This window comes from Ctenopharyngodon idella, chromosome 17 (genome assembly GCF_019924925.1).
Source record: "Ctenopharyngodon idella isolate HZGC_01 chromosome 17, HZGC01, whole genome shotgun sequence".
In the NCBI taxonomy this organism is placed as follows: domain Eukaryota; kingdom Metazoa; phylum Chordata; class Actinopteri; order Cypriniformes; family Xenocyprididae; genus Ctenopharyngodon; species Ctenopharyngodon idella.
Window position 1 is genome coordinate 937,376 of NC_067236.1, and position 17,625 is coordinate 955,000.

A 17,625-nucleotide genomic window follows, 5' to 3' on the forward strand; every position below is an offset into this window, starting at 1 on the left:
AGTTGATAAGGTTGGCTGATGAATGCCCAGGGCAGAGCTGAAATCTAGAAGCTCAAAGACAAACCTCGAATATAAGTGAGTTTTCATTTGTGTCACATGTTTTGTTCACTATGTACATAATTTCCACAGCAGCATAATTTCAAGCTACCACAGCAAATGACTTTCACTTTTTCCAGCATGTTCATGTGGTTCAGCGTCAGTGGGCATTACAGGCCTAAAGCTCCAGGGTGGGAAAATGAAAAAAGAAGGAAAATGTTAATTAAATGAAAGGAAATACACTGATTAAACACTCTTCTGTGAAGTAACGTCTGGTTGTGAATGACAGAAATAGCCCCAGAAAATGTTTAATCAAGGTTACTGAATTTATGACACCTAAATAACAGCTTGTTTTATGGGCTTCAGGTTCGCTGGTCCTGGCACGGCACGGCACAACCTTGAACAGACTGTAATTGTGGAGTTCCTCTGTTAACAGGGCATTTCAATCAAATGGTAAAAAAAAAGTCACTTTGTATAAACTCGCTTTTAAATGATACAAATACATTGACGTACATAATTAGTAGTGCATTTCTGGCTTTGAAGAATCCTTAATTTGACATTTGATACAATATTTGGATGAATAAAAGGCCTTGGAAAATCTTGGTTTGGATGAATAGTTAATTTAATAATGATGAAATGGTGCATTAAAATCTAACTAAATAAACACTAGTAAAACATATTTGATCTAGTGGATTCATCCTTCAAAATTAAGAAGTACAAGTACAAAATGGCATTTTAAATGTGCCTGTAACAGGGTGATCAGAAGTGATTTGAACACAGCAGATCAAAAGATAAAACTGTGCTAGGGTTGCACGATTTATCGCGATTAAACCGCATGCGATTTGGGAAAGGCAGCGATTATTTTATGCGCATCTTGTCAGAACTGTACGGCTCTGTGATGAGTAGTAAATGCTTCTCCATCTGATAGCCAGAGGGGACTCTAGCGCAGAAACTCCAAATGCGTCATTCCCAAGCGGCAACCTCCCCCCGTTTCTCTTGAAGCCAATACGTAAGTGACTTAACCTGCAATTCATCGACTGGCCGCTAGGGACAGGCTCCAAAAGAGAGCAAAATCTCATTGACCCCCATGTTAAAATGCCCAACTTTACAGCAGAAAAAAAAAAAAGTTTACAGCTGGTACAAATTGTGGTTTTGGTCTATACTGCTAATTTTGCTCTTCATGACAACTCTGAGGGGGGTGATTTTTTTTATAACTCATCCTTTTAAATTATATTAAGCCTTAAAGTTCTGCATAATTAAGGGCGTGGTCACTTGAGTGACAGGTCAATTCATATTGCTGTCTGTGAGCAGTCACTTTACCTCAGCTAATTCCAGCCGCTGAATTTGGCATCTCTGCCGTGTTTGTGCTTTTTTCAGAATTATTATATACAATTATAAAATAATAATATATACAATTATAAAATAATATGGCTTGTTGCGTTAATGGTCGAGACTCGAGACAGATGTGCGTCTGTGTAGATGTGCACGCATGCGGAAGATAAACAGAACACACGTTGTTGGATCGTGGCATGGCTAAAAGTTTTGTTCGTGAGATTTACTACAATGACAATGGCGGGAGGATATAAAACTCAGTCAGCACTGCTTGGATATTATAACTAAAACTGCTGCATTTTGAAAAATTATACTTTGGATGCGGGCTCATTTGTTTGTGAGATATATAGGATCATATACAGTTTTACAACAAACGCTGCTCAGGTTGCATAATTTCTTGAAGAACGATGATGGAGAGCAGATCATTCAGAAGAAATGTGATGCAAACAATGGATAATACATCAATATTTCATGGATTTAACGCTTTGTGAACAAAAAGTACTGTTTTTTGTTTTTCAATGGACACTCATGGACATTTTACCCAAGTGCCACGGATTGGATTCATCTCACGATCGCTATTTCATTACAAAGGTATGAAGTCCCGTTTGATTTTTCATGTTGTCATTTGCACACCCGACACAAATTACAATTACTGGTGCTGGATCATCTACATCATAAAAAAAGACACCGTAGAATGACAGTAAACCTTTAGAACTTTCTAATGATATAACTTATCTTTATTAATATTTTAGATAGTGTCTAAGATAGATAGCCTCCTTTGCCTGCTAACATGATCACGTTGAGCTAGGCGGGTGTGGTTTCAGTAACCAGGCACCTCAGTTCCAACCATGTCCCGCCTCTTTACCCATTTTCAGTTATCCGGGAGTGATGTGCAGCCCTAAAAAATACATAAAGGTTTCCATGCCATGCATTTTTTTTCTTGACTTACCTAACTAAGCATCTGTTTATAGAACAATATGTCTAAATACGACCAACCACGACCAACCACTCAACCAACAATGCTTGCAATTTACTCCCGTAACTACTTGTATTTCCAAGTGAAACAGGATGTTCAACCCGAAAAAATGGGCGAGATCTAATTGTTTTTACACTGAGAATTAAACATATGGTGTAAAGTGTTCAATTGGACAACTAGGTAATCTAATAATGATGAAATGTTGCAAAATCTAATTAAATAAATACTAGTAACTTAATTTAACTGAGCTTCTGTTTACAGAACAATATGTCAGTGGGCCCTATCATACACCTGGCGCAATGCAACGTCAGGCGCAACGCAAGTGTTTTTTGCTAGTTTCATCCCAACGCAGTTATTTTCACGTCCAGCGCACATGTTGCGTGCTGGTCTGAAAATGAGGTGTGTTCAGGCGCATTGTTGGCGTGTTGCTATTTTGAGGTAACTGAAAATGACTGCGCCATTGACCAACAAAAACCTGGTCTAAAGTCAATGGCACAGTGTTTTTTTTTTATTTTTATTTTATTTAAAGGGTGCATTAGTAATATGCGTCTATTGGCGGGTGCACAACGCACATACACTCTGCTTGTTACACACACAGGGACGTGCAGCAGCACACAAACATGCCAAATATTAAAAATAGGATTACAATGGTTACAATGATTACAATGTAAAAGATTATTATTGTGTACATACAGATATAAATACCTACATGTCATAATGGATAGTCATTGAATGTATCAGAATTACCTATTTGCAGTAATGGTGAATGAAATTGGCTAATTATTTGACCAATCGTGGCAATACACACAATACACATGTATTTAAACTGACTCGTCAGGTTGAGGGTGTCTATATCCCGCCATGTAAATAGCAATCCGCCATGGTGCAAGTGCACCTGGCTTTTAAAGGGACTGGGAGATAAAGAGACCAAATTTTTTACACTGAGAACTGAACACATGGTAAAAAGTGTCTCTATATGGAAAATAAAAGGGAAATCATTTTAGATTTTAACATGCACTGATGAATTGCTCACAATAAGACCATGTAGGAACACGTAGTAAGAAAATAAACAGGATTTGAAAATGAAAATCTCATGCTTCACTATATCTCACCCCAAATCTGCTGAGCAACCTAAAAAAAGACAATAGCAGAATATCACAGAAGTTCCTCATTTGCAGTTTAGTTTTGTTTTAGGGGTCACTTCAAGAACACTGTATGGAAAGATATCAAAACCCCACTGCTCTACATTGCCCTCTTTTGCAACCCTCCGAACACACCACACCACAGAAAAACCACCTCCTAACACAGGCCGGCTCCCACCGCAGGCCTCCGAGGACAGAGAGGCTGTTCTCTCCTCACACTGAAACAAATCCCTCTTATATTTTATATTGCAAGCAATAATGCAGCTAATAGTCAAGGAACAATAATCTCCCGATTGAAGCCATCACGGATAGGGTCACAAACTTTCAGAATCAAAACAACACGCAGAAGAACACATTAAAATGAGAAAGCTATGGAAAAGAATCTGCGTTCAGACACCGAGACTCCGGACTGTGTAATCGAAACGCGGCATTTCAATGTTCTTCCATCTCTCAAGTTACACTCTAGATGAGGAGCAAGAGTCCTAATGATACTCCGCATGACATTACACGGGAAGGACGCTGCTTCTGCGGATGGTTTTCCTCCCTTGTGCTCATTTTTTGGTGATACTGATGAGGGCGGCGGAGTGCTGTTCAAAGCAGATTGATGCCAAAGCTTCTGTCTGCAGTTGGTTAATGACTCTCGCTGATTGACTATGGCGTACAAAATTACCCTGCTCGACTCTGCTCATTATGCATGGCTTTGTCATTAAAGGCAATGGCTAAATGTTAAATGCTGTTGATGGGGGGAAAATGTTTTGAATATCTTATGGAGAAAATCATTCATAAGGAAAACATGGTAAGCTGCAATATATATGAAAGTACAATATGTTAAATTGGGTTTGGAATTGCAAAAAGGTTCTCGTTCAGAAACGGTTCCATTTTTAACCATTTTTGGAAACATCATTTTCATGATGTTTGGATCCATTAACGGTTCTAAAAGATTCGAATTCTTCCAGAATGGTGTAACACAATATGACGGTGATCAGAGTGCATCTTATTTTCTCTCAGCAATACACGTGATTGAACATTAAAAAGCACATGATTCATTGTTTGTTGTTATCAAAAAGTCAGGTTTAAGATATATAAAAAAAAATTCTGGATATATCAGAAAAAACTACACATATCATACCTGAATCCAGCAGGTCCTCATCGTCTATGGTTTTTAGAACTTTGGATTTGTAGTCTCTGAACTGCATGTACTTGATAAGCCTCCGTAATTTTTTCTTATAGAGTAAAAAACAAACAAAAAAACAGACTTTAAATGAAAACAATCTCCATCCATCTATACATCTCACAAAGTGATCTTTGAGTTCTGTTTCCTCCATAACATTCAAGAAATTTAATTCTTTCTAGCTGGATGATACATTCATAATTTTGCTGGCAATATTGAATTAATCTGCATTATGAATATCGTAATATTGCAAAAATGAATAAACCTCAGTAGAAAAAATATATATTTTGATTCATTTCTGTGAAGCAGTTCAGATTAATTTCAATGAAACATTAAAATTAATTTGCATCATTCAATTAAGTTCATCACTTACATTTTATTTAAATGTTCTGTAAAAAATATTCAGTGAAAAACTGGAAAAACCTTTATTTGATTGACTGATATATTTATAAATGTTTGTGTTTTAGTTTTTTGCATTAAACTATTTCACTGAAATCTATAGAAGCTTATTTCCGCCACTAAATAAAAGAAATAAAAAAAAAGTATTTGTGATTTAAACTCGCAACTGTGAGATATGAAGTGAGAGTTGTGAGATATGAACTCACAATAGCGTTATATAAAGTCAGAACTGTGAGTTTTTTTCCTCAGGATTGCGAGATTTTAATTCGCAATTGCGATTTATAAAGTCAGAATTAAAAGATATAAAGTCACAATTCTGACTTTTCTCTTAATTCTGACTTTTTTTTCCTCTCAGAATTGATATAAATTACAATTGCGTGATATAAACTCACAATTGTGTGTTATAAAGTCAGAATTGCGACTTTATATCTCATAATTCTGACTTTATAACACGCAATTCTGACCATGAAATAACAATAAAAAAAAAAGGTAATTGTCACTTTTTATCTCACAATTCTGACTTTTTTCTCAGAATTGTGATATAAACTCACAATTGTGTGTAATAAAGTCAGAATTGCAAGATATAAACTCGCAATTCTGACTCTCAGAATTTTGTTAGTATATATCTCGCAATTCTGACATTCTAACATGCAATTGCGAGTTATAAAGTCAGAATCTGGAGGTATAAACTCGCAATTCTGAGAAAAAAAAAAGTCTTTTTTCCCCTCACAATTGGACATTTTAACACGCAATTGCGAGTTTATATCTCACACATCTCAGATTTAAACTCACAATTGCGAGTTATAAAGTCAGAATTGCATGATACAAAATCAGAATTCCATTATAAAGTCAGAATTGATATAAACTCGCAATTCTGACCTTTTTCTCGCAATTGCGAGTTTATATCATGCTATTCTGACCAGGGCTCTGAACCAGTTCAAGGAATGGCCATGAAATGGCCATTAACCGGTTAATAACGTTATTTTTTCGTTCTATTTAATATTTTGATTTGGCATTCAACCAGTCACAAATTCAAATAGTACAGCCTACGCAAATGTGACGCTGACGCATCCAAACTGTGTGAAATGCCCGCGCTCAGGCTCTACAGTGAGTGAAATGCCCGCGCTGACATGCTCAGGCTCAGCTGTCAAGTCATCATAGGTTAGGTAAGTCACAATGGCAATACCCTGGCATTAGTTTTTCCGATGATATATGTCACCAACCGTCAAGCATTAAGCCTACATTTAAGTGAAAATTAATGTCAAGTAGACTAATATGCAGCTTGTTGTGCGTTTTGAACTTGCGAAAATTGCAGGATACGTAGAACATAAGTTCACACAACGTCACATCCGCACATGCAGCGCTTCTGTTAACAGAGAAAACAGAATAAAACTATAGGCCTACATAACAAATATACAGTGGGTACGGAAAGTATTCAGACCCCCTTAAATTTTTCACTCTTTGTTATATTGCAGCTAAAATCATTTAAGTTCATTTTTTTTCCTCATTAATGTACACACAGCACCCCGTATTGACAGAAAAACACGGAATTGTTGACATTTTTGCAGATTTATTAAAAAAGAAAAACTGAAATATCACATGGTCCTAAGTATTCAGACCCTTTGCTGTGACACTCATATATTTAACTCAGGTGCTGTCCATTTCTTCTGATCATCCTTGAGATGGTTCTACACCTTCATTTGAGTCCAGCTGTGTTTGATTATACTGACTGGACTTGATTAGGAAAGCCACACACCTGTCTATATAAGACCTTACAGCTCACAGTGCATGTCAGAGCAAATGAGAATCATGAGGTCAAAGGAACTGCCTGAAGAGCTCAGAGACAGAATTGTGGCAAGGCACAGATCTGGCCAAGGTTGCAAAAAAAATTCTGCTGCACTTAAGGTTCCTAAGAGCACAGTGGCCTCCATAACCCTTAAATGGAAGACGTTTGGGACGACCAGAACCCTTCCTAGAGCTGGCCATCCGACCAAACTGAACTATCGGGGGAGAGGAGCCTTGGTGAGAGAGGTAAGAACCCAAAGATCACTGTGGCTGAGCTCCAGAGATGAAGTCGGGACATGGGAGAAAGTTGTAGAAAGTCAACCATCACTGCAGCCCTCCACCAGTCGGGGCTTTATGGCAGAGTGGCCCGACGGAAGCCTCTCCTCAGTGCAAGACACATGAAAGCCCACTTGAATGGCCCAGCCAGAGCCCTGACTTAAACCCAATTGAGCATCTCTGGAGAGACCTAAAAATGGCTGTCCACCAACGTTTACCATCCAACCTGACAGAACTGGAGAGGATCTGCAAGGAGGAATGGCAGAGGATCCCCAAATCCAGGTGTGAAAAACTTGTTGCATCTTTCCCAAAAAGACTCATGGCTGTATTAGATCAAAAGGGTGCTTCTACTAAATACTGAGCAAAGGGTCTGAATACTTAGGACCATGTGATATTTCAGTTTTTCTTTTTTAATAAATCTGAAAAAATGTCAACAATTCTGTTTTTCTGTCAATATGGGGTGCTGTGTGTACATTAATGAGGAAAAAAAAAAATAACTTAAATGATTTTAGCAAATGGCTGCAATATAACAAAGAGTAAAACATTTAAGGGGGTCTGAATACTTTCCGTACCCACTGTACAATAAAAGGGAATATTTACGCCTATAGGCTATGTGATATTTCACTATATAATTAGGTCTACAGATTAACAAAACGAAAGTGGTTCATTGTGGTGCACTCCAAAGATCTAGGAAAAGAAACAGACATTCTCTATTTCTCTATTCGTTATTTTAAAAAGTGTCTTTTCTAAATGTATGAATTATGTCTTGCTTTTACCTGTATGACCATAAATTACGGAGTACAGTTTACTGTCTTAGAAGGAAAAACAATTCCAGTGGTCGCGCCGGCGCCTCACGCACGCGCACTCAAATTCTTGCATTGCTTACTTGATATTGCAGCCTGTTAAATAATTAAAATAAAATACAATCAACCAAACATATAAAACGTTACACTGCTCAATTCACTTCAGTAATATAATCTGCCGTTTGCCACCCGTGACCACCGCCTCACGTGCTATATGTGAAGGATGATGTCGATAATGCGAGTGAAGTACAAAGCTTACATAATAAACAATAGTTTAGCATTCGTCTCGAAAATGGAAACAGTGCCGAACGAGAAAGGTAGGCTTTAGATTCACTTTAAATTAATTCGTTTAACATCTTATTTAGTTTTATTTCTAATAAATAAACATGTTTCTCGCCTTGAATATAGCAATGGAATGGCGTTAAAAAGAAAAGATAATTTTTTTTAAAAATTCGTTTTGGCTTGACGTATAGCCTGAATTAACTTTAGAGGTTTTGTGGTAAAATAAAATAGGGCAGTTTTGTTCATAATTTATGTTTACAAACATTATAATTATATTATATATTATATATAGGCTAGGCTATTTGTAAACATTTTATTTTATTTACCGATAAATTACATTATTTCTGAATGTAATAATAAAATGTGACGTATATACGCGACTTATCTTTTTTTCCTCTCAGGAATAGCGTCGGTATTTTTAACCATGCAGCAAACATTTTAAAATATCTTGAAAAAATCCTTTATAAACCGCTGATAGTTTTTCCTTCGTTTAATAGGTTTACATTTGGACAGAATCTTGTTATAAAAGATAATTGTAGGCCTATTGGCTAAGACGGCAAATACTCTCTTTGTTTTTTAATAAATAAAATGCTGTACATATTAATAATAATAATAATAATAATAATAATAATAATAATAATAATAAGTAGGCTACATGCAAACAAACCAAAAAAAAAAAAAAAGGTTAAAAAAAAAAAAAACACGTTATTTTTTTCTAAACAAACCGGTTTCGGAAGGTTAATAATACAGAAGGAACGCTGGAACCAGAAACGTTAAAATACCGATTCTGCTCGGAGTGAAACGATTGTTTTTTTTTTTTTTTTCGTTTTTAAGCCCTGATTCTGACTTTATAACACACAATTGTGAGTTTATATCACAATTCTGAGAAAAAAGTCAGAATTGTGAGATAAAAAGTTACAATTACCTTTTTTTTATTTTTATTTCATGGCGGAAACAAGCTTCCATAGAAATCACATACTAGGCATAGGGTTAGAAAGATTATTAAAAGTTTTTGAAAGATGAAAGATCAAAAATATCAAGATAATGTTTTATTATACCACCCAGCCCTGATGCTTGCTTTCAACCTGTGATTGAGAAAGCAACAGAACTACAAAAGCAATAAAACTTTTCAATAACCAAACCAGTCCATAAATAGGAAGGGTAATGATTTATGTTGCGGTAATGTCTCATATTTGTGTGCTTTTACCTTGTCTTTCCTCATTAGAAAGATGATATCCTCTGGTGAAATGACCCTGGCCCCTCTCAGGAGGGCCACTTCAGCGGCCTGATGGAGCTGAGGGAGGAAAGAAAGGCAATTCAATCAGCAAAGAAACTTGGAGTATGCAACAATCAGCGCTTGGTAACATCTACCGAAAGATGTTTTTAAAATCAGCACATTGACGCACTGCATGTGCAGTCTAAAGACCTTGAGGAAACTGATAAAAAAAAAAGTTTCATTTTGAGAGCAGGACTTGAGTCACTTATGGCGTGATATGAGCTTCAGGTATTGTGCAATAACGTATAACTTTGCTATTTCTGCTCTTTGCACTCAAACGTGTCAGAAAACGTCCTTGTCTACAATATAAACAGAGAGAAATGCATCAAAACAGCAGATAAAAATGAACAGACCACAGCAAAATACCACGTGATGGTGGTCTGGATATGGAAACAAGACAAACAGCCTAGAAACAGGATTCCTTACTTATAGCAGCGTTTCTAACTTTGTTTTATGTGTACTAGTTTAATGTAAAGATTAAAAAGACATAATCATCTCAACATTTTTATCAGCCAGTGCATGAAAGGTTTACAGAGGAATGTCTAAATCACATGCGACTAAATCTTTAAGCTTGAGGAGGACAAAAAACCTGTACTGAAATATGTCTGGTGAAGTGCTATAATTTCACTTTGTTGCCAAAAGAGGAAAAACAGCTCATCCATCATGGTGGAAATGATAGCTGTTCTTATGTAAATCAACATATCCCATGAACGCTCTAGAATTATGGCAAATCTCATGGAAGGACTGTAGTGTTAACTTACTGATATTTTTAAACCCGTCCTTACAAAAAGATAAAAAAAGGAGGATTGAGTTTAACAAAACTATTCTTTGTAAAACTGCTTTGGAACCATATGTGAAAAGTGCTATATAAATATACTAAAGTGAACTGAATTAAACCACAGCTAATGATCTGTGACGTATATAATAACAAACACACAAAAAGAGCAAGATTTGATTACTTGTACACCTGGTTTCCCTTAGTTAAAAAGTTGATTTCATGTTGAGGACGCACTCATAGTATAAATGACAGTCTGAAAAACGTAAAGCAAATTCCTATGGAAGCTTTTTATTCCACCACTGAATACAAAATAAAAAAGGTAATTGCAACTTTTTATCTCACAATTCTGACTTTTTTTCCTCGCAATTGTGAGTTTACATCTCGCAATTCTGACTTATTTTGTCAGAATTGTGTGATATATTCTCGCAATTCTGACTTTTTTTCTCAAAATTGAAATAACCTCGCAATTGCATGTTATAAAGTCATAATTGCGAGAATAAGAAAATGTGAGAAAAGAAAATTGAGAAAAGAAGTCAGAATTGTGAGATATAAACTTACAATTTCAAGAAAAAAGTTAGACCTACGAGTTTATATCTTGCAATTCTGACTTTATTAAAAAAAAAAAAAAAAGTCGTTAGAAAATTGCGCAATAAAAAGTCCCAACTATCTTTTATTTTTTATTTATTTATTTTTTGTGGCAGAAACAAGCTTCCATAAATACCTTCGGGTAATAATCAAAACAATTATTACTGAAAGCAATGAAACAACTTAAAAGATGACATCAAAAAATATCTGGGTGAATCTCCAAAAAAAATAAATAAATAAATAAATAAATAAATAAAGCCTATTTAAAGGACTGCACTGCAAACCCGAACAGTACTACTAACTTATAAAGATTGAGTGCAATGCAATTAAAGTCTGTTAAATCATTGATGCAGCTTAAAACAATTACATTTTCTGAACGAGGAGTTCAGTTTTACTTTTGTGTAGCTCAACATTTTTGAGTAAACCCTTATACTTAAATTATAATTTTTTTAAGTTTACTGAGCGACATAAAGTGACGTCATCCACGTCCCGTCGTTACTCTACCTGAAGTTATCAGAAGAATCCTTTCAACCAGGGCCCAAAAATCCTCAGACCCCAGAGGGTTAACTGAGTTGCAGCAGATTTCAAGTTCCCAGCATGCTTTGCCTGTGGTTAGGTCGAGAATGGGCTGTGGAACTTCAAGGCTATATATACTGCATGTTGATTAACAGTTCATGCAAGTAAATAGTGATAGTCTCTTTGATGGTTATATTAGTGCATGCTGGTGTGCTGTTGCTAACTAACACTTAACCATAAAGATTAGGTGTTAGCTTATTCAATATTTCAATTAAACTGTAATTAGTGAGTTCGTGTAGTACGACATTTTTTTTTTTTTTAAGTTCTACTAAAATAATCTTTGAGTTATCTTTTACTTAAATGTTTTGAGTATTCTGAACTTATTGGGTTTTACAACCACTGCATCAAAATAACTGAAAAATGAGAAACATTATGTATGGTAAACAATACTTTTAAGTACAGTGGACTTAAACTAAACAATTTTCAATTTGACTTAATATTTATTTATAATTATTGCTTACTTAAAAAATTGAGTTGCTTTACTTAAATTTGAGACAATCGGTGTCTACAAAAATTGAGTATTCTGAACTTAACAGGTTTTGTGTTTTAAGACTTTTCGCATTTTAAAAAACTGAATTCCGATTATTTATATGATTTATAAGCTTTGATTTATATTTGAAAATGTGCTTAACCACAACTAAAAATATAGTTCATTCACTTTTGATTTTGAAGAAATAGAAACTGCAGAAATTGGTGAGCTCCACCCATTTGAACAGAATAAAAATATAACTGTTGAACAAAATAAAACTTTTTAAAAATGTTTGCATTTTAAATTTAAACTGAAAATGCATTGAAAAAACAAAAACAAAAAAAAAAACAAAAAAAAAAACTAGAAACCTATCGACATGCTCTCCTCAATAAAGAGCTCTTGTTGGTAAAGCCACTGAAAGGCCCTTCAAATATCCTCGACTCTGGAGTGTGGGGCCAATAAAACTCACGGAACTGACTACAACTCGTCCAAAAATGAAAAAGATGCTATTCTTCATGAAGAGGTAAAAACTTAATCCACATTGAGTCCTGGAATACACACAAGTAATTCTCAGCGTCTGTAAACATTTGCTGGTCATAAATATATTTGCTCGCAAGCGTACATGTGAGCGTGAAGTCTGCGAGCAGAACGGACCCCACACATGCACACACAGGGGGAGCATTTACTGCCGCACGCCAGAAGAGTTTAATATAGATCTCTCTGGCCTGGCATCACACCAAGGTTGACATACCGACTGCCATGTCTGTCCCACCGTTTCAGAGAGGAATAGTTTTTAATAGACAAAAATGGCTGTAAGTATGCAAAATCTCATCCCTCACTCTCCGCACGTATCCGAGCCAAAATTCCCATCATCCTCGGAAACCAGAACCACTTGCCTGAGGAATTATATTTATAAAGGGCAGTATTCTGATATACTCTGCATTTTGACTTGTTGTACAATAATACATTAATTTTTATGACCTATTCGACTTAATCTGCACTAGAAAACCAGGAATAAAAAGGCATTTTAATAATCATTTATTTCCTTAAATGCATACAAATCCATTTTAAGGAAAAGTTTTGACTGAATTTGGCCCAAAGGGGGGGAAAAAAAAAACACGATCCCTTAAAAGTCTCACAGTACAGCTCTTTTCAGGCTTAAGGAAGGTTTTTCCGTACCATTTGCAATTCCTGGCTCATAAAACGGTCTTCTGCAAAATATCAGATTAATTTTAGTAATTGCTCTAATTTTACAAGTTGATCAAAGCTGTGAGGCTAAATGAAGTTGGTGCGGTTATTCCATTCGGGATGGCTCAGAGACTTCATGAACACTAGGATCTCTGTGGATTTTTTCCAGCTGCTCAGGGGCCGAGGCTGTTGACAGTTTGCTCAAGTGGCGAAGGACTGTTTTACCATTTCTGAGATGCCTGAGTTATCATACTACAGAGTTATTCATAAGATTGAGGGTGTTTTTAACCCATCTCCATATTATCGTTTATGGTCTCCCTGAAAACACAGGAGACCGAATCTGATATGTAAACAGGTGGAGGGAGGGGCTGATGATGGTTTGATTGACAGCTGGCCTCAGGAAAAAACCCTCTTTGTTTTCTCTTGAAGAGGTCCTAGATTATGATTTCACCTTTTTAACTTTAGTTAGTGTGAAATGTTGCTGTTTGAGCATAAACAACATTTGCAAAGATGCTCAAAGTTCAATGCAAAGGGAGATATTTTTACAGAAATAGCTTTTTAAGGACTACAACAAACAGCTTCAAAAACAAGGGTCAATTCAACGCTGTATTTGCACAAATGATTAACATGACGGCACAATCAACTCAACAGCAACTACATAAATTTATCCACTAATCATTCAGAAAGGTAAGATGCATTCTAAAAGTTGTAACTACTTCCTGAGTCTCTCCATCAGTGTCTGACTCTGGTTTGAACAATGTAAGGCTGAACACCGTTACCAACAATAGTCATTTTGACTGTGTGAGATTCTACAGCTTTGTTGCTGTTGAGCAACTGAAGCACGAGCTGTTAAAGCTCCGCCCTCTTCTGGAAAGAGGGGCCGGGAGCAGCAGCTCATTTGCATTTAAATGGACACACGTGTTTTTGCTCACATCCAAGTAGGGGCAAATTTGACACACTATAATAAATGATCTGTGGGGTATTTTTAACAAACTTTTAACTGACACATTCTGGGGACACCAGAGACTTATAATGCCTCTTTTACCAGATGCAATATATTATTAAAGAAACGCTGAATAACACTTCAACTAAAATCAAACATATTGATATTCTTGTGGGCAAAATCAAAGTTTATTATTAACTCACCATGTTGAAAACTTAAATTATTTTCAATCGCTAGAAGGAAACATTTTCAGTGCTTAACATCTTAAATTTTTGCTCAAACAAAGCTAAAACAGCTTTTGTGCTTCAAAAGAGCAACTTATATGCATTTATAATGACACAAAGGTGAGTAAATAAAGACCAGGCCAGAAATATGATGCATCATTATGCTACAAAAAAAAAAAAAAAAAGGTTAGTTTTGCATATAAGAGCAGTACACTGAAAGAGCTCAACACAACTAAGAATTCAGTGCCAATGACTTCAGAGACAGATTCCTGGCCTGCGGAAAGCACACAGGTCTTGTTCCCTAATTAGACAGATCAATTTTAATTACAACACATTTTCAAGTGACACTGGCCTCCGCGGGTCTCTGGTTCATGTCACGTTACAGTGCCGGAGGAGAAGGCAGAGTTTTCTTGCAACAGAATGGCAGAAGTCAAATAAACAAGCCTGCTGAAGATAATTTCCTCTCCTCTGCTACTGCGGGGCTCTGAAACGAAATCCATTATTTGATTACACTGGAAAAGGTAACAGGAAGACCGGGGAGAATTCCACTCACAGCGTCCTTGTAAAGATCAATTACACCATTTCCTTTGAAAGACGGCAAAATAAAACAAGCACTGATATTTTCAGAACTCACCTATGAGACAGGCAGATTTTAGGTTTCTTTAACTGGAAAACTCACTCGCGGCTTGATCACATCACCTGAAAATCTAATGTGATGGCTGAAAACTTCATTATACTTTCAACACAAACCTGAGGGCCACTTGTTACGGTGCAGAGCTTCTAAGAGATATTGTGTTGTTTTAAGAGTAAGTGACATGGATAATCACACAACACCTGTCAAAAACACTCCTGGCTCATATTTTACTAAAAATTAAGAGAGTGAAATAAATAAATAAATAAATAAATAAATAAATATAAATATTATATTATATTATATTATATTATATTATATTATATTATATATATTGAATAAAGAAACATTTTATTGATAACAATTGAGAACACTTCCCCCAAATTCAAAAAACTGTAAAGCACAAAGAAAAAAATGCAACAGAACAGATGCAATGTCTTTTTTTCTACATCATGAAAATATTTAATGTATTTAATGCTGATAGAAAAAAAGTATATATATATATATATATATATATATAAATATAAATAAGTTTAATTAATAATTATATATATTTTAATACACAAATATTTATTTATTTGAGTTAGATAATTGTTAAAAGTAATATATATTTTATTTTATATAAATACATATATATATTTTTAGTTAATGATAGTAATGACAGTTTTAGTTAATGATAATAACCCTGATTAATAGCTGTAATAAATATTCCTAAAAATGTGTATTTTATTTACTTTAAGATATAATTTCTTATTTCTTTCTTTTAATTCGGGGTGAAACGTGATCTGGTCGTGTTTTCTTATGATTCGCCCAATTACCAAAACAATTCCTTTCAACGTTGGTCTCCAAGCAACCGCATGTCTTGCTTCATAACAATGAGAAATCAGAGGAAAAGCATTTGTCAAAAACAATTAGTGAAAAACACTAATGCAGCAGCATTATCGCCAGAACACAAACTCATACAGCTTGACAAGACAGAATGTTTTGCTTGTGTTTTGCGGTTAAATGGTGATGTTTGGCAGCGGACTTTATCAATGTTTGCCGAAACTCAGAGTCCCTGTGAGACGGGCAGTTCGATAAATAAAATAAGTGTTTCCCATTTGCATCAAAAACAATATCTGGTCTCTAGATATGGCCAGGGTCCTTCAGTGTCGGTCTGTGGGAGTTTTTTGCCTGTTTTACCATCCATCAGGCAAAAATCTGATGGCTTAGACAAGTAATCGAACAGGATCTGTGTCAAAGTTTAATGCTTAGGTTTAAGGTTTTATTCAAACAGCATCTCTTCTTTGCTCCAAAATGGTCCCAAATTACAATTAAATGGATGCTTCATAAAGCAAAACATGAGCTTACTATATACAAACCACATGATGATGGAATGAAATTCAATAAATATACCATGTTACACAATCTCGAACAGTGCAGCCACAGCCAGGAGGTCTCAGTTTATGGTGTTGCTACGGTGTGAATAAGTAAACTTGTTGTCAACGGACGATGCTGCAACAACTTATTTCCAAGAACGATGAGACCACACATTCCTACAAGCCTCGCTCCCCATGGAAAAACTAGACCAAAGCCATTTATTTAAACAAAACACTTTGCCAATTTGTCCTCCCTGCTCGACACGAGAGAAGCTAATTGATTCGGGCACCCGAATGCTTCTGACATATGTCAACGTGAGCACCTGGACTGGAGGTGGCAGCCGTACTTCCACATCCCAACCCATTTCAACCCCAAACATCCGGCCGGCGTTCCCTCGTGGAACTGCAGGCGTCTGGGCTTCGGGACAGGTTTGAGTCTGGCTCTGGCAGACGTCTTCTAACCAGACTCCATGCGGATGAATGGACGTCTCTTACATTAAAATCAGGCCGAGCACTAGCACTTCTTGAATGGCTAAAAAAAGAAGTGAATGGTGAAATATATCTCACTCATTATTAACAGAGACCACCTATCATGGAGGTAGATGGCAGAGTCCGCAAAGCAAACAGTGTCAACAAAATATAATAAAAATGGTAACTAGGCAAACAGAATTATAAAAACAAAAACAGGTCTGGGAAGTTGAGCTTGCTGAGGGTTTTCTGGCAGAACACACTGATCTAATAAGATTAGGTTCTACACATCTCATGAACTGTTTTTACCTAAAAAGAAAAACATGAACTTTAGAAGTTCTCCAACAAAGTTTGACTGAAGTGGATGGATGTAGATGGTAATGCAACTTGATAAAAGAAAATCCTTTTACTTTAAAAAGGACAAATTTATTGTTAGACTTACTGTCTTTATATAAAGCCCTCCTAAACAGACAGGTGAAATCCCCAAAATCAAAAATAAATAAATAAATATTATATATATATATATATATATATATATATATATATATATATATATATATATATATATATATATATATATAAAAAATATGTAGCATTAGGGCACATAGAGCACATTTTCCACTGATTTGCATGGCCATTATCTCATTAATATTTGAATACCATTAATATTAATATTTAAAATATTTTAATAAATGTATTATTGTATGTATCTATCTATCCATACTTTGTCTATTATAATATCATCCCCCCCACCCCCAAAAAAATATGTTTTACAATTTTTTTATTTTTAATACTTTTTATGTGATTTCAAGTATAAGATTTTTATATATATATTAAAAAAATCTTATACTTGAAATCAGATAAAAAGTATTAAATATATATACACACATATATATATATTATATATATATATATATATATATATAT

The 17,625-nt window shown here is 35.3% G+C and overlaps 1 protein-coding gene across 9 annotated transcripts in view; it reads right to left on the minus strand.

Moving 5' to 3' along the window:
- The window catches only part of supt3h (SPT3 homolog, SAGA and STAGA complex component), a 151,912-nt gene that overhangs the window by 41,144 nt on the left and 93,143 nt on the right, over positions 1–17,625 (minus strand). For all 9 annotated transcript variants that reach the window (XM_051867852.1, XM_051867855.1, XM_051867853.1 and 6 more), the window contains 2 exons: positions 9,410–9,496; positions 4,616–4,709 (listed from right to left, as the gene is read on the minus strand). In XM_051867852.1, coding sequence (XP_051723812.1) covers positions 4,616–4,709; positions 9,410–9,496 — 181 coding nt within the window. The remainder of the gene's footprint in view (positions 1–4,615; positions 4,710–9,409; positions 9,497–17,625) is intronic.